Source organism: Furipterus horrens, unplaced genomic scaffold (genome assembly GCF_987537825.1).
Source record: "Furipterus horrens unplaced genomic scaffold, mFurHor1.1.pri manual_scaffold_1, whole genome shotgun sequence".
NCBI lineage: Eukaryota > Metazoa > Chordata > Mammalia > Chiroptera > Furipteridae > Furipterus > Furipterus horrens.
In genome coordinates this window covers 40,785,644-40,812,048 of record NW_028327171.1, presented here as the reverse complement: position 1 = coordinate 40,812,048, position 26,405 = coordinate 40,785,644, and the positions used below count along the sequence as shown (strand labels likewise).

General features: G+C 39.0%; 1 protein-coding gene across 1 annotated transcript in view; it reads left to right on the top strand.

Moving 5' to 3' along the window:
- The first annotated feature begins 14,888 nt into the window (after positions 1-14,888).
- The window catches only part of ZMAT3 (zinc finger matrin-type 3), a 29,872-nt gene continuing 18,355 nt past the window's right edge, over positions 14,889-26,405 (top strand). Inside the window, exons 1-2 of the mRNA XM_090274087.1 lie at positions 14,889-15,095; positions 18,504-18,827. Coding sequence (XP_090130213.1) covers positions 18,558-18,827 — 270 coding nt within the window. The 5' untranslated portion in view covers positions 14,889-15,095; positions 18,504-18,557. The remainder of the gene's footprint in view (positions 15,096-18,503; positions 18,828-26,405) is intronic.

Below are 26,405 nucleotides of genomic sequence, written 5' to 3'. Positions count from 1 at the left end.
AGGACAGAGAAAGTGTTTCCAGGACAAAATAAAACTGAAAGAGTTCATTAGATCCAAACCACTGTTATATGAGATGTTAAAGGGACTGGTTTAAAAAAAAAAACAGAAGCTAGGGAGATGAAACAAAGGCAAACTAAATAGGCAACGAGAGGGAAAGAGGAACTGTGGGTACGGGAAGCACATTGGGGGGAGGTCAACAGGGAGGGGGAATGGGGAAAGGGAGGGAGATGATATAGGAATTGGGGATCAAGGTAGGAGGGAATGGAATAGACGGAGAGAGGTTGGGAGGAACTGTATGCACAACTAATGGACATAATCTAAAAGGGGGGGACAACTGGAGGGAGGGGGGCCACCGGGTGGAGGGGAGCAGAGGGAAGGGAAATTGGCACAAATGTAATAATTTAATCAATAAAACACATTAAATCATTTAAAAAAAAAAAAAAAAGGTGACATTATATAAAAGTATGAAAAATACTTTCAACAATATAATTAAAAGAGCTCTAGTATAAGTTATATATAAATTTTTTTAATGTTTTCCATTGTTATGAACCAAATGGTTGTGCCCTCCCAAAATTCATATGCAATGATATTAGGAGGTGGGGCTTTTGTGAGGTAATTAGGTGTAGATGAGGTCATGAGGGTGGGGTCCTCATGATGGGAATTGTGCCTTTATAAGAAGAGATTAGAAAGCTCCATCCTCTCTCTCTTAGCCATGTGAGGACACAGAAAGACCATCTACCAACCAGGAAGAGGGCCCTCCCTAGACACCAAATCTGCTGGCACTGCTATCTAGGATTCCCAGCCTCCAGAACTATTAGAAATAAATTTCTGTTGTTTAAACTACCCAGTTTAAGGTATTTTGTTATAGCAGCCCAAACTAAGAAAGCCCTTCGTGAAAACTGGTAGCATAAAATCAAAATATCACCAGTGAATGCACCGATATTGGAAATCTATACAATCAGTCAAAATGTACTCGCATAATACATAATACAGGATAATCTCCAGGGAAAGTGAAGTGATGCTTCTCAAAACATGTATCCAAAAAAATATAACATATTATATTAAAGACAAATGTTGATCTAGCTTTTCATTCATTTTTGTTTAGTATTGTTTACATTGAGAATATTTGTGAAGTCACATTTATTTGCAAAGTACTAACAAAAATCTTTTCAACAAGATGTGTGAATTTTTAGTGAACAGAATAGCAACTAAAAATTTTAATAAATGGAATGAAGTCTAGCACATATGAAGCTGTGGGGTTACTCATCTCCTTACTTTGTTAACTAATACTACATTCTTTACAGAGAATATTTTGTCTGAAAAAAAGTTGCCTCTTTAATTTGTATGTTTAACGGATGGTGAAAACAATGAATTGTGAATGTTTTTAGTAAAAATAATATTGTTTCAGTGAAAAATAAATTGTGAGGGTATGTGAAGAACTCAATGATCATGAATCATTTTACTTTTAAATTTACATATGATAAAAATTATAACTTTATTGGTAAAATCTCACTTTCTTCATTGAAAATGTCTTTTGAAAAATAATCCAAATTGTAAAATATACTGATCCTGGGTTAACGATCCTATTAGTCATTCTTATTTCACTAGTGAGTTGTTCTCATAGAATGTCTGACATTAGCCTCAAATATCTGGTTGCACCCTATTATCTCTAGTTGCACTCTGACCATCTCCTCTCGATGATTTCTCATCATAGCTTGTAATGTAGTAAAAACCAACAAACATACAACAAAAACCTCCTGTCATCCTTACCCACATATCTGTGGAATTCTGGGGTCTCCAAAATATTGTTACCTCAGGAGAGTAGAGAAAATTGACAACAAATTGAAAACATTTTTGATAGAAACTCATTTCAATCCAATTTTGCAAAGTTGATGTGTTCACTCTTATTGCCTATTGTCCTTTACTGCAAAACATGCTTTTACTCATTTTCCCCTGGCAATAACTAATTTAAAACATTGTTTCTATATTCAAACAAACATAAATAGGATCCAAGAGTTCTAATAGATAGTTTTTATCGTGGAGCTCCCCATTGGATTGGCCAAGACTGTCAGACCTGCATTGTTGCTTGTAGGCGCCTTCTGCCAGTTTTGTTTTATTTCTTTTGACTTTCATAAACATCACCCTTCAATGAAATTCTTGTATTTCTAATGCCACCTTATTGTCTGCTTACTCAAAGACCTGAAGTGGTGCAGTAAGTCACCAGCAGTGAAGATTGGGGACTGGATCATTCACCATTTGCCTGCCAATGACAGTCCTGTCCCAGGTGGTATGTGAGGAAAAGGTAGTTTCTAGAACAAGATGACAGCCAAGTCATGAACACTTTCCCCAGTGGTGAAAATGTTCTGGTAGAAAAGAATACCTTGGCTGGTACAATAATTCAGACTTCTGAAAAAGTCTAAGGTGGTGGCAGGCAGACAATGCATACAAGGACATGATATTGACTAGCTGATATTAAGTTGCACTGCTATCCTTCAGAGGGATAACAAAATACTGGCATTTAAAAAACATTGAAAACCAAGTGTGAAGGTCATAAGGCCTCTGTGGTAACTACAAAACTTCTTTACAATATATCCTACATTGAGAGAGCAGAAATTGTTGAAAACTGTACTCAGGACTTAACAGTTTGAGTCACTAAGCTTCAAAGACAATTTACTGTTCCACTAAGACAGCACTGCTATGCCAAGGTCTGGGCTGTAGGAAACTTGGATCTCTGACACATGGGATAAGAAGGTTTTTGTGGATAACCCCAAAGTTTTTGAATCCCCAGACTCCTCTGAATCCTCAGAACCTGCAGAATTGGCCGTCCCTATCAGAGCTAGCACACCCATCTCTTATTTTCTTATTCCCCATGGAGGAAAGCACTACAGAGGCCTCTCCTCCGCAAGGTATCAGAAGCTCCCTCAGAATTTTCCCTTGCTTCCTCTCCTGGCTTCCAGGCCAGTAAGTAAGGCAAAATCATGGTATAACCCACCAAGGACATGCTGGACTTGACATGAGAAGAACAAGACCATACCCCAAAGGAGCTGCAAAATTAGTCAGCATGTACTAGCAGGAGCCAGGGAAGGTTCTTGATCAAAGTGGTTAATTTAAGACTTGAAGAGACTTCTGGCCAAGATAAAGGCCTAGACTGACATGCTCCGTCTCCCTCCACAACTAAGAAGGAATACAACTACCGCAAAATCAGCAATAACCAGAAGTTCCAGAAAATCAATGGAAGTCCAACATATGAAGTTATAAAGAAGTGGTGCTCATCCGGACAGGTAAGAGGGGCTAAGCCGGGGAGGAGAGGTCAAGCTGTGCTGTCCACAGCAGCAGCAGCGATGGCAGCAGGACAGCGGTAAGCACAGACACCTGTATTTAAGGGGAGGTGAGAAGTGCCTGGGGAGCACCCCCAGCTGCAGACTAGACCTGTCAGCTTGTGATTCCAAAGCCAGGAAAGGCAGACCTCCATTGCCTTGGACTGTGAGGCCCAGTGGGTGTGGGGATGGAGGAGGAGGCTCCCAGTCTCTTAGCAGAGAGTGAACAGCAGGAATCCATCTTGGACCCCCCAAAACACCACAGCATGGTGAGATGGGTCGCCTGGTTGTGATGAGTGCATGGGGCTCTGCCCTCTATTGCATAGGAGGTGTGACAGCCCTGCCAAGGAAGCAAAGGTAAACACAAAACTGTTCAAGATGGCACAGATCATGATAGAGATCTCAGTGACAAGAGACTGGCAAGAAATATTCAAAGTAATGAAAAGCAAAAACCTACAACCATGATTACTCTATCCAGCGAAGCTGTCATTCAGAATAGAAGGGCAGAGAAAGTGCTTCCAGGACAAAGTAAAACCGAAGGAGTTCATCAGATCCAAACCACTGTTATATGAAATGTTAAAGGGACTTGTTTAGGAGAAAGAGGATCAAAACTATGGACATTAAAATGAAAACTGTATCACAACAACGAACAACAGAAGCTAGGGAACCGAAACAAAGACAAACTAAGTAGGCAATGAGAGTGTGGAAAGAATTATAGGTATGGGGAAAATTATGGAGGGAGGTCAGCAGGGAGGAGGAAGGGGGAAAAGGGAGGGAGATGGTACAGGAATTAAGAAGCATAGTAAGAGGGAGTGGAGTAGACAGGAAGATGTTGAGAAGAACTATGTGCACAACCAATGGGCATGAACTAAGTGTGGGGGACAACTGGAGGGAGACATGTCACTGGGTGGAAGGGAACAAAGGGAAAAGAAATTGGGACAACTGTAACAGCATAATCAATAAAGCGTATTAAAAATTATTTTAAAAAACTTGATAAGAAGGAAGTTATTCACTTTGGGTTACTCTCCTGGGATCTGAGATTTAATATCCTAACAAGGACCCAGAAGATGTTGCAAACTCATTGCTAGTGTGAGTTTTAGAAGCTTGAAGAAGGCAATGGCCCATGACAAATGAAATTGAAATGCCTGAATTACCATGGCTGATAGTATAGAAAGGAAAAAATTGGACATGTCAGAATTTTTATATTTATCCATGTCTTTATTTGGCATTTATTATTTATTTTCTTAATTAGCATATAAGCACTTAGAACTCAGAGATATAGTTTGTCTTGTTCTCTACTCTATCCCCAGCATGTTGAAGGGTGTTTGAAACATACCAGACTTCAATTGATATTTTTTGAATGAATCCATGAATGAGGTGATAAATTTTCCTAAAGTAATAGTGACCCTTTGGAAGCTAGTCAGCAGTACTTTTTCTATATATACCTTTCCAAGGATATCTTTTTATTACTTGTAGTGGTTGTTTTCCAAATCCATGTTTTTTGTTTTGTTTTTTAAGCAGAGGGAGGGTAGAATTATCTTGTTTAAAAAGAGAATTTTAATTTGACAGTAAAGCCCAGGGAAAGGTTATAACAAATCACAAATAGTTTCATCAACTGCAAGGGCACTCTCCTTTTAAATGCAACTGACAAGCCACACTGACTGATGTTAAAGAGCACTAACCCTGGAAGGACTCATTCTTCAATAGCTTGAATATGACTAGAAGATGGTCCCATCTGACAGACTTTTTAAAAAGCTAACATTTAAACTTGAATATATTCTACATTTTAATCACATATTTATAGGCTCATAAAATTTTATGTTTAGGATATGACCTCAGATATCATCTAAAGTGCTTATCATGGAAACAAGAATGATGATGGCCAAAGCTATTAAATTGCTTATCCACAGTCACTTAGGAAATGAGTGTCACAATCAGGGCAACTATCTAGGTTTCCTGATTTCTAGTCCAGTTCTTCCCTTTGGCATTTAAATACCTTTCATTGTAGAAGTCACCAATTGACACACTGATGTTCCTAGAACTTCACAGCAATATCCTCTTCTCTGAGTCCTTAACTCTCTCATCAGAGGTGATGGATCCAGGGGTGGACACCTGGCCCCTCTTATCCAAGTAAATTCTGTTTCAGGGGTTTTAAAATTTGGTACAGAAGGACAGAGCGTGAGATTCTGTCTTTTATGATGGTGCCTGAGATTCCATCTTTAATGACGGTGGAAATCTTAAGATGTAAGGCTTAGGAATTATTGGCACTCAAGTCTTCTCATTTGTGAGAAACAAGACTGCAGTGAAACAGAATGAAGCCCCTTTGCCCAAGGAGGTGAAGAGATCTGAGAGAGGGAAAAAGGAGGGGAGAGAGAGAGATTCTTTTTGGGTAGCATCTGAGTCCTTGGTTCCAGGAGCCCAGCTGTCTTTCTCAAAGTTGGGCTACTAGGTAATCTCTGAGATGCTTCCATGCCTTCTGCCCAAATCAATTTTAGTTGTTTTCTGATATCACTACCATGAAATACATGTAATGAATGACTATAAGGTTTGTAGCAATAGTTTAAGTTTCCAAGGAGAGGAAAATGAATACTGAGCCTCTACCATGTGTCAGGTTCTGGACATATTTTATTTTTTAGTTAACAGTTCTATAAAGCTGGTCTTACTTTCTCTGTATTTCAGACTACAGGAACTGAGGTTAGAAAGAATCCGTGCTAGCATAGAGGGCTAGTAAGAATTTGCATTCAAATTCAAATTCAGGTGATCAAATTTCCAAACCTGTACTCCTTTCAACAAGTCATATTGTCTTAAATTATGTGATCTGTTTTGTTACTCAAAGTGTGGTATAGAGACTAGCAGTGCTGGTATCACCTGGGAATTTGTTAGAACTGCAGACTCTCAGTCTTCATTTCAGAACTATGGAGAAAATTTCTGAATTTTATCAAGATACTCAGGTCATCTGTGTGCACAAAGTCTGAGAAGCTCTGATTGAGTGAAAACCAAGGCCATGGGGTCAGAGAGACCTCAACTGAACAATTTTGACTATAATCCAACATTTTAGAATTATTTTCCTCATCTATGAAAGAGCTAAGCTGATACACACCTCTTTGGAATTGTTGTGAGGATTATATCAGATAGGGTATGAAAGCCACTGGTGCAATGCCTGACACAGTAGGCTCTTATTACAAGTTAGTGCACTTCCTTTCCAGCATTAAATAAACTTATCATTCTTCTCATTATTGTATAGCACTGGTAAGCACATACACAAAATGGTGCAGATTAGAATACATAGATGGGAAATGAATAGCCGTTTCAAATAGAATAGTGATTGCAAGGAAGAAGGGTCAGGAAGAAGTATGGTTTGGCTTTCTTTGTTATAATGGGTATGCAAAATTGACTCATGTTAGTGACGTCAATGGCAAAGAAACAGAAGCTAACTGGTCTGCATAAGGGAGATGTATTATTAAAGCTACAACAAAAATAACAGTATATTTTAGAATTAAGAGAAAAGTTATGCAAGTTTTAAGAGGAAAAAGAACATTATGTTAGGAAGGAAATATGGAGTTTTAAAGAAAATAACTAATCCCACAGGTTACAGAAAAGAATATATATGATTACTATCATCTTAAAAGTATTCATTTCTCTTTAATAATGATGAATTCACACACAAGGGAGAGCATACCATTTTAGTAATAGTACAAGCAGATAATAAAAGTTATTTTAAATGTTTGAGTATAAGACTGATAAGTTTTCTATATACCAGCAATAATTATTTAAAGGAAAACAGATTTCATTCACTAATGCAAAAGGCATGTTTTACCTTTTTTAATAATATATCAAATATTGTACCTATGATAAAGAAAATCATGAAATCTCAGTGGAGGACATAAAAGTCTTTAATCATTGTAGAGTGGCTGGAAAGAGAATATTGTAAAAGTTAAAGTTTATAGGTTTGATGAAATTAAGATTAAAATCCCAATGGGAGTTTTTCTTGGGGAATTTGACAGTGTGATTCTAGAGTTAATCAGGAAGTATAAACAGCAAAGAAGAGGCAAGAACTTTATAAAAAAGAGTAAAGAAAGGAATATATTTTTATTTTTTACCAAAGTAATCTCTGTCTATATAGATATATCTCTCTATACATCTATCTATATATATGTATATAGTTTAAATAATTTTAAAAAGGAGGAGGCTTATATTAGTTAACTTTGTATAGAAGATTACCCAAAATTTAACAGTTTAAAACAGCATTCCTTATCTTACATGGTGTGATTGCTAATTTTATATATTAACTTGACTGAATCACAAGATACTCACATATCTGGTCAAACATCATTTCAGGTGTCTGTGAGGGTGTTTGCAGAAAAGAATAGTATTTGATTATTAGTAGAGAAAAGCAGATTGCCTTCCTCAATGTGGGTGAGCCTCATCCAATCCGTTGAAGATGAAGAGAAGAAAAATGTGGAGGAAGAAAGAATTCGCTCTCTGTTTACCTGACTGGTTGATCTGGAGTGTCCAGCCCTCGGTACTCCTGGTTCTACAGAGATTCTTCCTCCTGGAGAGGAATGTTAATCTGCATATTAAAGACTTAAAAGAAATCTCCCCCTGTATTCCATGCCCACTTTTGCTGGGTAATTAATTGTTGGAGAAAGCAGGTCATTTGTCCTCTAGCCTGGATTTTGTTGAGTGTGTACCATAGTGTAGTTTAATGTTTCTCTGCCTCCATATTTCTTTCCAGCTGGCAGTTGAGTCTACAGGTTTGATTAGAAGCTGACAAATGGGTGGTTTGGGACACTTTTCTATCTCCAGACGCTAGATGCATTCTTGTCTTGTCCTCCCATAGTGTTCACTAGGTGCTCGTTTCCTCCCTCCGAGATCTCCTGGCCCCTTGTCTTCTATTCTGGATCTTCTCTTTTTAATTTCTCTAACTATACCACATGGATTCTATTTCTGGCATATTCTCCACAGTTTGGGAATGGAGTTTAGAGTAGTTCGTGCTGAGAGTTTATGGGCCCTTAACTGTTCCAGACCCTTCAGAACTCACCATATACTCACGCTTGCATCTGTTCTTGGAATGTGCAAAACTCAGTTGCAGCTTCTATTCTCAAATTGGCCCACTGACCCTTCATGTGAGTCTCTGTCAGCTTGCTGGGTATTCTCAGTTTGTCCATTGTCCTGTTGTTTTTCTCTGCTTTCTCTTGCTGATGTCACATAGTTCTTGTAGCTTTTGGTGAATTGTCCTTATCATCATTTATATTTTGGTGTGAGAGACAGTGATTTTGGAGGCTTACTCCAAAATTCTACAGTATTAAATTTTTATGGTGTTTTCTTTCAAGCCACTCTACAGTGATGATTTAAAGAAAGCAGGAGATCTGCAAGATATAATATGTCACAGCTTAGAGTGAGGAATGCAGAGTCTCAAAGGATAATAAAATTTACATTCCAGAGGGGATTTGATCCAACAAATTTCATCAGTCCGTGGGGAGGGATGGATGCTTCTTTTTCTGACTTTGGAGGCAGGATAAAGATGTCTGGTCTAAATTACCCAAAGGTTCAAGCCATGACACCAAAAATGTCATGGTAAATAAACTAACACAAAGGTGGATTTTGCTCTGGCTGGTGTGCCTCAGTGGATTGAGTGTTGGCCTGTGAACAGAAAGGTCACTGGTTCGATTCCCAGTTAGGGCACATACCTGGATTGCTGATCAGGTTTCCAGTTGGGGGCATGAGAGAGGAAACCAATGGATGTATCTCTCACACACTGATGTTTCTCTCCTCTTTTCCCCTCCCTTCCCCTCTCTATAAAAGTAAATAAATAAAATCTTCAAAATGTGGATTTTCTCAGTATGGGATTTAACATAAAGAAAAATAATTATCCTTGTTAATGATAAATTCAGAGTTTCCCACATAGTAGTTACACCAAAAGAGACAATATTTCTATGAACTACAATTGTCAGGCACTATAATTCTTGTTATAAAAGGGAGGACACAAACACCTTATTCATTTATGTACTTATTCATCCATTTATTTGATCAAATATGATGTTACAAATATTCTAGTTGTGTATGACATATCAGATCATAAAATTCAGAGTGCAAACAAAATCTTTTAAAAATAATGAAAATGAATTTCAATGTTGAGATCTTGTTTTTCCACCTGCACTTCTGTTACCCACAAATCTTTCCTATCCCCAAATCATTTCTGTCTGAAATGTAATCACTTCATCATGATATAACTCCTCCTGTTCTTCTGAGGGTAGCCTCTAAATTCTTTGGGGTGAAGGTAGTGTAGGGTTGGGTAGAGAGGCAGGTGGTAGGGTGAGATATTTTGTTATCAGATGAAAACGCACCTGGCTTTGGCCTCAGAAGTTGATGCTCACTTTTTTTTTTCCATAAAGGAATTTATTTATCTCACTGTGATGTATTCTGAGGTTGTGTGCTCTCTGCTTTTTGAATTGAAATGTCTTTTCTTTTATAATCATATGATCATACAAAGTTATAGGTTTAAAATAAAAATGTGCAAAAAGAAAATGTTCAGTAAAACTAACCCAATGCAGATGCCCAAACGTTTTTGTTAATTTTACTGCTTTGTGAAATCCCAAGATCCAGAGAACCACCACTATAGTGGATTTAATCAGAGGTTTAATTTTAGATAATGGATTTAATGATGTAGGGGTTCAGAATGAGTCACCCCAAGATGTACCACTGTGGCATGTGAAATACTTTGAGCTGAAGGCAACAAGACTCTGCAGGCTCATGAGAAACTATGACTCCCTTAAAGAATTTAAAATAGAGGGCCTTGCCCATAATAAGAGCTGTCACCAGAAATAAGTTTTTATGACCAATCTAAAAGCAGGGCAAACATCTAATTACTGAAATTTGCTCTTCTTTTTTTTTAAAGTATATTTTAAGGATTATGCTGTTATAGTTGTCCCATTTTTTTCCTATTTGCTCCCTTCCACCCAGTACGCCCCTTCCCTCCAGCAATTCCCCCCCCCCCCCAACTTAGTTCATGTCCATGGGTCGTATATGTAACTTCTTTGGCTTCACCCTTTCCTATACTATTCTTAACTTCCCCCTGTCTATTTTGTTCCTACCAATTATGCTTCTTAATCCCTGCATCATTTCCCCATTTCTTCTTCCCCCTCCCAGCTGATACCCCTTCAAATGCTCCCCATATACATGATTCTGTCCCTATTTTGGTTGTTTGCTTACTTAGTTTTTGTTTTTACTTCTTAGATTCTGTTGTTGATAGTTGTGACTTTGTTGTCATTTTAATGTTCATAGTTTTGATCTCCTTCTTTTTCTTAAATAAGTCCCTTTAACATTTCATATAATAATGGCTTGGTGATGATGACTCCTTTAGCTTTACTTTGTCTGGGAAGTACTTTATCTGCTCTTACATTCTAAATGATAGCTTTGATGGATAGAGTAATCTTGGTGGCAGGTCCTTGCTTTTCATCACCTTGAATACTTCTTGCCAGTTCCTTCTTGCCTGCAAAGTTTCTTTTGAGAAATCAGCTGATAGTCTTATAGGCACCCCTTTGTAGGTAACTCTTCTTTTCTCTTGCTCATTTTAATATACTCTCTTTATATTTAACCTTTGGCATTTTAGTGATGGTGTGTCTTGGCGTGGTCCTCTTTGTTTCTAGCTTGTTTGGGACTCTCTGCGCTTCCTGGACTTGTATGTCTATTTCCTTCACCAAATTAGGGAGGCTTTCCTTCATTATTTTTTCATATAATTTTTTAATTTTTTGCTCTTCCTCTTTTCCTGGCACCCCTGTGATTCAAATGTTGGCACATTTAAAGTTGTCCCAGAGGTTCCTAAGCTTCTCCTTGTTTTTTTTAAATTCTTATTTCTTCATTCTGTACTAGTTAACTATTTATTTCTTCCTTATGTTCCAAATCATTGATTTGAACTCCAGCTTCCTTCCCTTCCCATTGGTTTTGTATGAATTTTCCTTTGTTTCTCTTAGTACAGTATAGCCTTCACTTCTTTCTTATGCATTTGTCATACTCAAGCATATCTGTCAAGTCTGTGAGCATCTTTATCACCAGTGTTTTGAACTCTGCATTTTTTGGTTGGCTATTTCCTTGTCACTAAGTTCTCCCACTGGAACCTTGATCTGTTCCCTATTTTGGGCCATACTTCTCTGTCTCCTCAAGTTGACAGGCTCCTGTGTTTGCCTCTGTGTCTTAGGTACAGCTCTCGCACCTATTACTTTGTAAGGGGTTGAACCTTTGGTATTCATCAGTGTGGGGTGACCCATTTCACCACATTGTGGTGCTATATGGGGAGGAGGGGTCTGCGAGGGAACAATGCCACCTACTCAGCACTCACCCCTTTTCCAGGCACTTCTCCCACTTTCTGTAAGGGACAGGCACCCCTCTAGCTGTTGCTCTGTTTGTGGTTGCCAGAGTGGGTGGGTCTGCAGACATTCTAGGACAAAGAGACACTACTAAGAGACTGGCAGTTTCTTCCTCTGCCTCAACCCCTACTAGTTTTCACAGTCTAGAAGCAACAAGGCTTTATTTTCCTTGATGCTGGAGCCATGAGCTGCACAGTCTGGTCTGGGGCTGGGATCACCCATCAGGTGTCCCTCCCAACTTTTATAATGTGTGACTGTGTTTTTTGTTATCTGGCCATGGTCACTTCCTTGCTGCCAGTGCCGCTGCCACCACTGTAGCCACACCACTTCCTCTCTGCCCTGGCTCCACCCCTCCTACCTGTCTTGATGCATATTACTTATTTATAACTTTGTTGGACTTCCATGCAGTTCAATTTTCTGGTAGTTCTGGTTGTCTTTAGTTGTGGAGGAAGGTGAAGCATGTCTCCCTATGCCTACATATTTCACCTTTTTTTTTACAAATTATTTTTGGTCACTGATATATATACTCAGCTCTGTCCTTCCTTATTCTGATCTCTACAATGCTCTCTCATCCATTTGAATGGTCTTTAATGCCATAAATACTAAATCATGAACAGGTTTGGGCATATTCCTCTGGTTCTTCATGCCCAAATACTTCATGCAAACATTCTACTTTCTGTTAGCTTATTAGAGTGAAACCTTAGGACTTTGGTTGCTTTTCTGAGCCTCCCCCATTTACTCCCAAGACTAGAGCTTAGATCTCTGTCTTTGGATCTTAAAACACATCTGGGGTTCTAAATTTTTATTTCCATAGCTTCTTTCAAAAGAAGCTAATCCAAGGGCTGAGTCTTGCAGGGGTACAAGGCTCATCTTGTGGATACACACCAATACCTCTATGGTAAGAAAATTGGTTCCCCTGTGTTTGTGGCATATTACATTACTGTTTACAATTACTGCCCCTCCATCACCACCATTTAAGAACAATTATAATCAATGTGATTTGCCTATAGAAGCAGTAGACTTCTTTCTCCATTGACTTGGGGTTTGACCGTATGAAAAGCTTTGGTTAATGGGATTTGAGTAGACATGTCACGACACATCAGAGAAGCAGCTTTAAGAGGCCTCACATGTTTCCCACAGATCTCTAGTTCTTCCCATCTGCTATGAGAATTGTCAAGTTACACATAGGGACTGCTTCTTCACCCTGAACCTGGAATAAGAAGACCCATGGAGCTGCCCCATAACATGTAATCCAAACAAGAAACAAGCCTTTGTGGTCATAAGATATTGATATTTTGGGGTTGTTTGCTTTTATAGTAAAACTGACAAATACATTGTTCCCGGTCTAATTTCTTTTTTCTTTCAGCTCTTTAGGAGCTAAAACTCCTGAAGTACAGGTATTCCAAACCAAAAACATCTGACTCAAGAGACTACTGTCACTGTCATAAGTTCCAAATATCTTTTAAACAAACCTGAGAATTTCCTCCTTCTTTCTCCCTGAGGCAGGGAAGGGCATGCCCTAGTTGTCTGGAAGAACTATAAGACAAGGGGTAGAGGACATGGAAATGTATGTGTGTGCACAGAGCTATGGGGTGGGGTACCTCAATTAATATTTCAGATTTATCCTGACATATAGAATGGCATAAAACAATGAAACATAAAATTTGAAAATTCCAAGACATATAATTTTTCTGTAGTCAAGGAATTTATAGGGTAAATGAGTTATCATCTAGAAGGATAGGCAGGATTTGAAAATTCAAGGATGGTGTGGTGGTGGGGCTTTTGCATTCAGGTTGCTTATCTATCTAAGTCACAGAGGCAGATGAATAAGTGACACAGATGGATCCAGTAAATACATGTGAGTGATTCTGTTTTGTTCAATGTTTTAGAGACTGATAGGAGGTCAGGTTGGGAAGGTAAGCCAGGGCCCAGTTTTGGTCCTAGCTAAAAAGTATGGACTGTGAAGTAGCTAAAGACCATGCAGAAAAAAGGTGAGAGAGTGGACTTCAGCAGTATTTGTTTTAAAAACAATGTGGCCATTTATAATTTTGACACATAAAGTATGTATACATACACAGTTGGAGTCTCTATTCAGAAAAATTTTGTTTTCTACTTAGTCATGATGGATTGATTACTCACCCCAAATAGCCTATATATGCTAGCTGTGTGTTTATGGCTACTAAACACTGTACTTATGAAGTCATTTCTGGAAAAGTCAATCTGGTTCGTTGGTGGTCGTTTTGGATGGTATGTTTCAGCCAAAAAAAGTCTTAATTTCCTGCAGTAGTTTGCCTACTACTAGGGCACATCTTACTATTATTAGGTCTCCTTGATATTTTAACTAATGATTAAAAAATAAGCACACAATGATGTATATATACTTATTGTGAACTATACGTTTAAAATGATTAAAATGGTAAATTTGTATATATTTTATCATAATATCCCCCCCCCCCGAAAATCTTCCTATGAGAGAATTCACAAATTAATAGAATTTTAGTGCTGGAATTTCCTCAGCTTATCTCTCAGTGTTAAGCCTGAAGGTGTCAAAGCTGACTGAGAATATATGACATTCTAGCCTTAGCCAATCACTTTTTGGTCTTTCCTGTCTTGCAGAAGAGGCTCCAGGGGTCAGGACAAAGTCCTTTTTCTTGCCCATGTGTAGGGGGATAGGGCGAGTGTGTAAGTGTGTGTGTGTGTTGGGCACTCGTGTGATTGGAGGCCACTGAGTATGCAGCCAAGTTCTTCTTCCATTTGGGGAGGAATGCGGTTTAAACATTCTGTTGCTGCAGTTTAAAGGGTCCTGGACGTTTGGCAGCCTCACTCAGCCTCCTCAGCCAGCAGCCAAAAGACGGAGGGCGCAGCTGGAATAAAAGAGCTTTAGGTCTAAATGACAGCAGATGAAAGTTGCAGAAGCGCTGTCCAGGCTTCTGCTCTGAATCAACTTTCCAGATGTTCATACGATGAATATCTCTCAGTACCTGTCCGCAGGATGGACGGTGGTGCATCTTCTTTTTGACGCCTGCCTTTGTTCCCATTCTGGCCCAGAGCCCCTTGGATCGCGAGGTGCGCACCTGTGCAAAGAGCGCCCCGCGCGCCTGGGTGCTGAAGACACCGCTGCGCCTCTGAGCCTGTTCCGCCGTGCACATGCGCAGTGGCGACGCCGGGCCGGCGCCTTCAGTCTCCTCCTCCGCCGCCTCCCGGTTCCGCAGTCACTTCCTGCAGCTGTTTCCCTGTAGGTCCGGTAGGGCTGACTTTGGAGTCAGCCTTCAGCTGAGGAGAGGGCTCGGCTGGGACGAGCTGAGAAAGTTGCGCCGAAGGAGGCGGGGTGAGCCTGGCCGAGTCTGGCGCACAGGGACGAGGGCGGCAGGCGTCCAGGGCGAACGCGTCGCCCAGACTCCTGGTGGTTCCGGTAAGTGCGGCGAACCAGAGCCTCGGGGCGTTAAGGACGAGCCCAAGAGCCGCGGGGACTACTGATCCTTTCGGCTGCAGTCTTTCCACCTGCTCTCCACGTGACAGGCTTGTGCGGCTTTTATTTATCTGCTTGTTTTTGAGCCTTTCACGTGCTCTATTTGGGTGTCTAGGCGTGCAAGTTCCCTTGACTCTGGCAGTGGCTCCCGCCTCCTGGGAGACGGGGATTCCATCTTTCGTGATGGCATCCTTAAGGGATTGAGGTGCGTTTGTGTGCGTGCTCGCGTGTGTGCGTGCACGTTTTAGGAATGTAAGGTAACTGTATGTGGGCGATGCTGTAGTTTTGATTCAAATATGTAAACGGTGCCGTAGGATTAGGCACCGTCACAACTGAGACTGGAAGACGTTGGCCAATTCACAAAGGCCTCTTCTTCCCCAGATGCTTGCGTTCTTTTGAGTCTTCCTTAGATGATACACCTTGTCTCGGCTGATTATTTTTCTGTTTTTCTCTCAATCCTTCTGGCTGTGTTCTGATGACCTCTGAATAACGCTCACTGTCTTCCTCATTTCCAGAATTGCCAATAAGAGACTTGGCTACTTTGCCGAGGTGCCACTAACCTGTCCCTTTATACTGTTCTCTTTCATCTGTAGCTGTCTCCAAATGAGAAAGTGATTAGCTTTAAAACAGTATGTGAAAAGTAGGCCCCAGTCCAATCATGAAAACTATGCTACGATCATTCTCTTTCTTTAAACAGGGTACACCATGAAGCTTTGATTTTCTTTATTGTCCCCTCAACCCCTTCCAAACCGGGACATTAACCACCATTAATCTTTCATTTATGCCACTTTAAGCATCAAATTGAATGGCTTTTATTATCTGAGGAATATTTTGTTTACATCAGCCATCAACTTAGTTTCTTTTAGCCCAATGCAGTAGTTGAATGGGTGTGAGTCACATATGCTTTGGTCTTTATGTATGTCACCATTCATGCTTTCACTTAAGCCTTGGCTTTATTTCTTTAGATTTGTATTTTATGCTAATTTTTATTTGCAAATGCATTAATACTTGATGTAATTGTCATACATTGTTTTTGGAAGTTGACATTATTTTGATTGTTAAATATTACAAAAATAATACAGGAATATCTAGTCTTTAAAAATTATAAAGATAAAATTTGGTAATAGTTAAGTCTGTACTTGGTGAGCATTTTTTCTCTAATTCAGGGGATTTTATCACCTCTTATACCTCCATGCTTTGAGAAGGCCTTTGATAGAAATCTGTAGGCAACACTGGGGGAGACACATGCTGCGATTTCCTCAAGTGGGAGTGAGCCTCCATGAAACAAGTCCAGACATGTCTAAACAATTGGTAGCATTTGATTTTCTGTTTATAACAATGATTTTCTCTATCCAGATGTTTTGACACCCTTGTCCACCATTTCTCTTTTGAACTGGCAGCTTGTTTATGACAATTTAGCATGAATGTGTCTCTGTACAGGTAGTATGTGTAGTCTTCTAATATTATGAATTGTAATTAGGTAGTTAACGTTTTTGAAAAAGAGGTCTTTGTTGCCTTAGTTTTCCTTGTAAAAATGCCCATGTATCAGTCTGCATTCTGAATGTCTTTGCTTGATTTAATTGAGAGGAATAACGTGATTATAGAGAACCGGACTTTTTAAGTGTTCTAAATCTGTATTGTTCAGATTAAATCTTTATGTTCCCAGAGATATGGACCTCATATTTCTGCTAAGAATAAAATAATAATAATATTGGTTTTCTAGATGTTATGATTGATAGTTAAATACTATGACTAATAATTTATATACTTTGCTCTTAGCACATTATTTCTCCACTGCACTGATATTCTCTGCTGCCCCAAGACCCTGAATTTAGTATAAAGGTTGTTACTCGATTGTGATTTCCACATGTGTTTACTTATTAAATTGGTAAAAGAGACTTTCAACTTATAAAAAGTTACTTAATTTTATTAAATCTATTGTTATCATTAAGCATACACATTTCTATTGCAGGTAGCAAACTTCAGCAACTTAAAATAGCCGTATTCTATTGACCAAAAAAAGAGCTTTTAATAATAGAGTGGAAGGAATAGTGGATTTTGAAATATTTTAATTTGGGTTAATTAGAATCATGGGAACTCAAAGTGTGTACTGTGGTTTATTTTGAGATATTCAGGGTTAGAAGATGCCATCTGGGTGGGAGGCAAGAGAAATCATGGATAAAATTGAAGAGGGATTGGAACATATTGCAACTTTTCTGAGGGAAACAGAATAGAGACTATCAGTTATTTAATAAGAAGGGGAAAATAAATAACTGAAAGACTGATGAACTGGATTTCTGTTGGTGCTTGTGGTAGTGTGACCCATAACCTCATTGGACATTTACTTCGTATATTATTTTTGTGCAGGTAACTTACCTATAGAGTGAGAGAAAATATTCTCGTTTTATTGGGGACCCGTGAATGTAGTTCAGGGCTATATGAAGTGAAGTCCTAGACTCAGTGGCCTGGGGAAGGCCGGCGTGGCTGCCAGAGACTGTGCCTTTCAGCACTAACTAGCTATTGTTGTCTATGTAGGACTGTGTGCCAAATGTTCCCAAATCGTCTTTTTTATCAAGAGAAGCCATGAGTCTCTTGATTTTTAAATGAAAACTAAAGGAAAAACAAAACACTGTATTCTAAACAGAACATATCTATGGCTACATGGCCTATAGGCTGTCTGCAAACCTCTGCTGGGAGGAATCATTGGCTCAGCTTTTTAAGTATTATTAGTTGATCAGAAGGAACACTTTTTTATTTTTCCTCCCAGAAAGTACACTATAATGTATTTTTGTCACATGGTAACTGTGAGTTATTCTTAGGCTTCCTTGATATTTTAGCTAGTTCTAGAAGTGCTTTAAGGATTCTGAGAAGTGACATTTTTTTATTTCATTCTTTTTAAAAATATAGTTGGATGAAAGACTAATTTGGATGGAAAGTAGACATTTGCTGAGGTTCTTAGTTGGTGGAATTTTGCGTATGCATGATTATTAAGAGTGTTTAAGTGTAAGTGTGCTTGACGGAAGGGGTCTGGACTAGATGACCTTTGATGTCCATTTCAGCCATGTGATTTTTAGATTTGATTAGTCATGGATGCAATGCTATTAATGTTCATGGGCCAGAGGGACCACAGCTGGAGCTATGCCAAGTGAAACACAGCCAAATCTATAAACCTGTTTTTAGTGGAAGAGCCTCGTGTCAATGTGGGTTAACAGATGGGCAGTCAGCCAGATGAGGCAGAAGTCTCAAAAATGGGTTGAGGAAATGGAAAAACGGGTGAGGTGGTGTGGTCATTTACATTTCATATTGCTTAGGTCACATTTTTAAGTGAGTGTGTTTTTGCTTTTGATTCAGATTTGAAGACCCGACTTCTCACACATTGGATTATGCCCCAGGCTTTTCTACCCAATGATCCTCTTGCAACACTCCAGGCTTCCTCTGCCTAAGCGGCCCTCATCCTCTCCTCCTATGTCAGTGGCCGCCAGGTCTACAGGAACCTTGCAGCATTCGCCGCAGAAGCCTTTTGGGCAGGAGGCTTCTGTACCTCTGGCAGGGGAAGAAGAGTTACCTAAGGGAGGGGAGCAAGACTCTGCCCTGGAGGAGCTGTGTAAGCCCCTATACTGCAAACTCTGCAATGTCACCTTGAACTCAGCGCAGCAAGCCCAGGCTCATTATCAGGTAAAGGAAGAAAAGAAAATCAGGCATTTAGTGGGAGAATATTTTAAGTCTTTGCCCATTTCAGAGTTGTCTCTCCTGATATGCCTTGAAAATCGAGATGGTTTTGTGAACAGCTAAGTATTAGTTTGACTGAAAACATAATGTTTCTACTTTGAAAGAAAGCATCATTTATTATAAAATGGGGTTTTAACCTTATATACGCAGCTGTGTGGTGTTGGATAGCTTACCTGTCGTTGTAAGCAAATATATGCTATCTGTGTTGATGAACAAATCTAACCTGTGATCCCAAGAAAAACAGGTAGTTGACACATGATGTATTAAACTCAATTCAGTGTCAAAATTCCTTAGAAGAATTGGTCTTATAAGTATTCTCTTCCCTCTAATACAATTTGCGTTGGTTCAGGGTAATCTTTGTCTATGAATCTTGTGCTCTTAACTTCTCACTCTTCTTATATATCCTGTCACTGCTAAGGACAACACAGGTATGTTCTGTAGTGAGAATAAAATGACATTTGAGTATTGAGCCTTGCCCTTCATTTATAAGAAGCACACTCTGATTTCTTTTAGCCTGCCATAGTGAACTGATAATTGTTTCTAAGATTTAAAGCTTTCTCCTTCATGTAGAATAGCTAGTGGAAAACACAATTTTAAAGGACAAATAGAATATTAAATTTTGGCTAGAAAGAGAGGGTACAGTATTTCTTTTTATTCTCTGTTGTTGTCTGTTCAAAATCACATAGTTTCCTTTTCCTTGGAGAAAAGAGACCTGAGAAGCAAGTGAGGCCAAATGCCACTGAGTGGAAGGATGTCTTCTGCATCCTCATTGATTTGGCTATTTATTTTCTCCATGAATATCTTCAGTGATAAGTCAGTGTGGTAGAAAGATGACTTACAGAGGTATTTTTTCTATCATGCCACTATAACTTTTTTCCAGCTTCAAGTTTTTATTTACTCTATGTGTAAGTTTTTTGTTTTGATCCTGAAGTCTGATGATTGTGTCACTTTGTGATTGTACAGTGATCAGTATTTTGATGGCGTGTTGTTTTCTCTGGGATTTAGGGGAAGACATAATATATTGCTTCCCTTTGTTTGGGTTTGTTTTGCCCTCAGGTGCAAAGAGTTGGGTTAATTAGATCTTTCAGATCTTGGCACATATCATCATTGGTTCATAAAGGCATCTTCTGATTCTGTTATTACAATTTTCCCCCTTTCCCCAGTCACAGCTCTCATTCCCTTGGGGTACCACTTTCCACCACAGTGGTTTGATACAGGGTCTCCCTTTACCAGTTTTATCATTCAGGTGGTCCACCTAAAACCCAAAACTCAGTGTTGGTTTTCCTCTTCCTTCATTCCTGTGGAATGTTCAGTTTTATAGCCTAAGACTTAACTTTGAAAAATTAAACTTGGGTTTTCAACTTTTGATTGAAAACTAATAAATCATTAACTTGGATGAAAACACACTTGTGTGCTCTTTAAAGACAAGTTGTGTACTTTTATGAGGGAAAATTCTTGGGCAATGTGTAGTTTAATATGTGTGCATTTTCCCCCTCCTAATATCACTTTGTGTCTCTGTAGACAGTGATGGATGCTTATAGTTAGGCATAGAGAAAATTCCATTTGAGCAGGGTCATTGGAATATAAGGCTTAAAGTTGATAAGAAACAGAATCAGCATTTACTTAGGTTTTTTTTAAAAAAATTCAACACTTGGCCCTGGCTGGTGTAGCTCAGTAGATTGAGTGCCCGCCTGTGGACTGAAAGGTCGCCGGTTTGATTCCCAGTCAGGGCACATGCCTGGGTTGTGCACCATGTCCCTAGTTGGGAGCATGTGAGAGCCAGCCGCAGCCGATTGATGTTTCTTTTGCACATTGGTGTTTCTCTCTTTCTCCCTCCTTTCCCCTCTCTCTAAAAATAAATAAGTGAAATATTTTAAAAATTCTACATTTGTGTGTGTGTGCTCTAAACTTTTTAGTTGGCAAGATTAGTGATTCTGCTTATTTGTAGCTCTGTCAGTCATACAGTGAATGCATGAATTAGAAAATACAATTAAAGGGCAATAAAATTTTGGTAAATTTCTGAATAATTAGAATTATTAAGAAGAAAAATTAGAAGAGAAGGAACAGGCTATTGTAGGGGACAATGTAAGCAGCCAAGAACTAGGGTAAGCATAGAGTAAAGAAGTAGCAAGTGGGTATTAAAAAAGTAGAACCTAATAGAAAATGTAAAGTTTGGGTGTGAGACTAGCATGTTTCTAAGAGCTTAGAAGCAAAGATTTGAATGAAACCAATGTTATCAGTAATTTTTAAAGAGGGAGGCAAGGCAAGCAGTTTCATTAGGAGAGCACAGAAGAACTCTAGTCTTAGAGGTGAGATCTGGATTTGAGCAAGAAAGAAATGCTCAAGGTGAGAGAATGTAGATCAAAAGAGAATCAGAATAATGAACAATGAAAGCATGACTATAACTTAGAGGCGAGTGAATCAATATAGAAGGAAAGTATAGACATGTTAGCCTGAAAGATGCATCAAAGGCTACACAAAGAGTATGTAAACAAGCAGTGATTCTTATCTTTTACATTTCTTGTAATAGGGGTTTGGTGGTGATGCACTCCTTCAGCTTTTTCTCATCTGGGAAGTTCTTTATCTGTCCTTTGATTCTAAATGATAGCTTGACTGAGAAGAGTAATCTTGGATATGGTCCTTGTTTCTCATCACTTGGAATATTTCATGCCAATCCCTTCTGTACTGCAAAGTTCCTGTTGAGAGATCAGCGGATAGTCTCATGAGACCTCTCTTATAGGTAACTACCTGTTTTCTGCAGCTGCTTACTTGATTTTCTCTTTGTCTTTAACCTTTGGCATTTTAGTTATGATGTGTCTTGGTGTGGGTCTCTTGATTTCATCTTGTTTGGGACTCTGATTGTCTTAGACTTGTAGGGCTCTTTCCTTTTCAAGGTTAGGGAAGTTTTCGGTCATTATTTCTTCAAATAGGTTTTCAATCCCTTGCTGTCTCTCTTCTCCTTCTGGTACCCCTATGATTTGAATGTTGTTACACTTGATTTTGTGTCAGAGGTCACTTAAACTATTCTTATTTTTAGAATTCCTTTTCCTTTTGTTCTAATTGGGTGTTTTCTATTACCTTACTTCCAAATTGTTGGTTAGATTCTTGCATCTTCTTATCTGCTGTTGATTCCATCTAATGTATTCTTCATTTCCATTATTGTATTCTTCATTCCTGACTGGTTCTTTAAGAAGAAGAAGAAAAAAAAAAAAAGAAATATTAAGACAGTCCTCAAAGAAAATAATTCTCACCAACAAAGGCAAACATATAACAAAGACACTTGATCAATCAACACTAAAACTAGTGCAACGGTTAAAAGGCAAAAAATGTAGGAAGATTTGTGTAATTACAACAGTAAATTAAGGGATACACATAAACATATACATGAAAGAAGTAAAAAAATGACAAAAACATAAATGTGGAGGGGGTAAGTAAAAATGGTAGTGATTATAGAATGTGTTCGAACTTAAGCAACCATTGACTTAAAATAAACTGTTGTAAACATAGCGTGGTATATATCACTCATATGGTGACCGCAAACCAAAAATCTACAAGAGATCGTCGGCAGCCGTCCGTCTCGAGAGACGATGGTGTAGCTTCTTAAGAGTATCTGCACCGCCGAGAATGGCTGTGCAGTCCAACTCGGGAGTGACACGGTATCTGTCTCCTCCCGTGTTGAATTGACATCTTGTGATGACGCTGGAGTGTCCTCTCCAGTGGAGCTGAAGCTACAGAGCCTGGGCAGGGTGATATGGAGGGTCTGCTGTTGCCCATGCAGCAGACACCCCCTCTCTTCGCAGCTGAAGGGTCCAAGGGAAAGACGGAGTCAATACAGCTTGGCTTCAGGTGCGCCGCAGGAGTTGCCGGTGTTGACTACAACGTCAAACCGCCTTAGGGACTCCGGCTCCGGATTTTCTGTCGGGGTTTACTCCCTTAGCCTTTCCCCTGAAGAGGTATGCCGCAAGGCAGCGGAGGTTTTTTGGAGTCAGAGTTTTCCTTCTCTGATGTGCCCTGACTGGAAGATCGAACCAGCGACACTTAGCTCTCAGGCCGACGCTCAATCCACTGAGCCAAACCAGCCAGGGTTCTACAAGAGATACATAAGAAATAAAGTAGAAAGAATCCAAATATAATACTACAGCAAGTCATCAACATGCAAAAGAGGAAGAGTAAAAGAGTAAGAAAGGAACTGTGAAGAACTACAAAAGCTATCAAACCAGTAAAGGGGTAATAACTGTACATCCATAATTTCTTTAAATGTAAATGGATGAATTGCTCCAATCAAAAGTTGAATGGATAAAGAAGATGTAGTGTATGGAATATTACTCATCCATGAAAAAGAAGGAAGTCTTACTATTAGTTACAACGTGGAGGGACCTAGAGGGAAATAAGACAGACAGAGGAAGATAAATACTCTATGATTTTACTTATATGTGGAATATAAAAAAAATAAACAAGACAAAAACAAATTTGTAGATTCAGAGAACAAACTGATGATGGCCAGATGGATAGGGCTTTGGGGAGCTGGGTGAAAAAGGTTAAGGGATTAAGAAGTACAAGTTAGCAGTTATAAAATAGTCATGGAGATGTTAAATGTAATTTAGGGAATATAATCAGTAATACTGTAATAATTATAAATGGTGTTAGGTGGGTGCACGGCTTATCTGGGGGATCACTTTGTAAGGTATATAAATGTCTAACCACTAGGTTGTACATCTGAAATGAATGCAATATCAAATGTCAACTGTAATTAAAAAAAAAAAAAAAAGTCAGTGATTAAAAAACGGTACTAAAGGTAAGGGTAAGACCAATGAGTAAGGCTTACCAGAACCAGGAGTGGGCAGAATGGCAAGGATTGCAGACTAATAAAAAAAAATGGTTGATGAGATGATGAAAGTAAAGTTTTATTTCAATTCTAAGAACCTGCTTGTAATTTTTAGTGTAGAGTGATACCAAGACTGCAATTCATTATTTCAGTTATATGCGAGATAAAAGGGGTCCATGGTAGCCTGTTTATAAGCTACAAACACATTCTTGCGAAGTGATAAATCACTGTGATTACATTACTCAAAACGTTCTGGTTAATTGATACCACTATTGAAATCACAAAGTTTCAAATTGCCCAGGTATTGTAAACAATCCTCAATCTGGTTTGAACAGTGTTACACTAAAGTCTGACTGTATCATATTCTAGTAATCCAGGATGCACAGTGAAAACTGCTCAATGAATACTTCCCTTTAAGCTCACTACCATCTTTCCCTGACATCCTGATGTTCCCAAGCTAGGGCTGCCTTTGAAACACCCTGGTGTGTCTGTTGCCACCACAGATATAGTTTTATTTCCAAAACTTTTTAAAACCGGTCAGCCTGCTTCAAAATACCCTTAACTCTTTTTTATTTTTAATGAGGTTACCTATTTTTGCAGCCTCAAAACTGTGGCTTCAGTTACACCTTAATTTAAAATAAAACCTGTGGGCCTGGCTGGTGTGGCTCAGTGTATTAAGTGCCGCCTGTGAACTGAATGGTCACTGGTTCGATTCCCAGTCAAGGCACATGCCTGAGTTATGGACCAGGTCTCCAGTTGGGGGCTTGCGAGAGGCAACCAACTGATATTTCTCTTGCACATTGATGTTTCTCTCCCTCTCTTTCTTCCTCCCTTCCCCTCTCATTGAAAATAAGTAAATAAAATCTTTAAAAATATAAAACCTTTGGAGGAAAAACATGTCTTCATTATATTAAAATCTGCAGGCTTCAGGTTACTTAGGGCAAGTCTCACATGGAGTAACCCAACACTGTTTCAGGAGCATAAATGCCTAGAGGAAGACACACTTTAGAATGGAAGGTCATTAACAGAAATTTTAAAAAGCAAAAAGCATGGGTAAATTTTGCTCAGTCATCCACAGTTTAAAAGAAAGTCAGCCGATTTATCTTGTAATTTGCACTTTCATTTGAAAACGTACTAGTTACTCAAAGTACATTTCTAAAATTTGTCATAAACATCAGTTTCTTTTTGTGATATTTAGTCACCAAATGATCTATTGTATTAGGTTAATTAGAGAGAACACAGTTAAAAAAGTAGTTCTAGGATTATGATGCTGTATGTTGTGATCATAATTCAGAGAGTGCAATTAGATGTTATCCCCAAAATTAAAATACTGATTCTGGCATGTTTTAACACTGATCACTCAGGTTCAGGTGGCATGACGAGCAACTTTAATCTCAGCTAGTTTTTAGGCTTTCAGAATTCTCCCATCTGATTATTTTCCAAATGAACTTGCAGTGGAATAAGATGGTCCAAATACACTTTATTAGGGGAGAGAAGCGCTCCGTGATCCTGTAATTAGCTGGATCTCACCAGATCCTGCCTCCCTATCCAAAACCACCGCTATCTCATTTCTTATTTCTAAATAACAGATATCCCTTCCCTGTACAAGGCTTATTCTTCACTCTGTACTCTGGATTTCGTCACCTGTCATCACTTTCTCACCTCAGTCAAATTAAAACCATGCTTAAGTTTTTTTTTCCATACATGCAAAAGTAGCAACATCAATCTTCCCTTTCCTTTTAATTCCTCTTGTTATCATCCTTTCTCTTCTTCTCTCCTGTCCTTAGAGTTCTTCTGGGTATAATTGTCCTCTTTGGGCCTTCATTCCCCATTCATTCCCCAGTCCACTGCACTCTGGTTTCCACTCTAGTATTCTACTGAAGTGGTCTTTTCCAAGGTCACCTGTGATCTAGCTCTTTTTCACTTGACCTCTTTGTGGTATTTGCCACTGGTAATTTGCCTCCTTAAAGTCCTTAAAAGATATTTCAGTCAAAATAATGTCTACAGAAAAAAAACACATGATGAAAAACCATAATCACGTATTCTCTGCTTTTCACCTATCTCCTACCTTTTCTCCTTCCTACCTGTTAGTTCTCAGATGATACATGAGTCCCTTTCAGAGTGTGCGGCCTACAAAGAAGGTTCCCTGTTAAATAGAATGCCTTTTCAGTAGTTATTGTTTTTCTTTCCACTATAACATGAGAGTATGTTATGCCTAGGCATTTTGGAAAATTTAGAGAAGTAGAAGAGAGCACATCTTTAAAAACAGTAAAGCAGCGATACGCTTTCACCTAGATAGTGCATGTTTCAGGGCCCTGCCTTCTGCATTTTTCTCTAAATCACAGTCTTATCTGATTTCCTTCTCTCCTGTTTTCATTCTTGGTGCTGTACTTGGGGCTGGTGAGAAATAGCACCTCTTTTATACCTCAGACATGGTTGAAGTGTCTCATCACTCAGTCTTAAAAAAAAAAAAATTGTATTGATTATGCTATTACAGTTGTCCAAATTTTTCTCCTTTGGCCCCCTCCACCCAGCACCCCCTACTCCCTCAGACAATCGCCCCACTATTGTTCATGTTTGTGGATCATGTATATAAGTTCTTTGGCTACTCCATTGCCTATACTGTACTTTACATCCCCATGGCTATTCTGTAACTACCTATTTGTACTGATTAGTCCCCTCACCTCTTCGCCCATTCC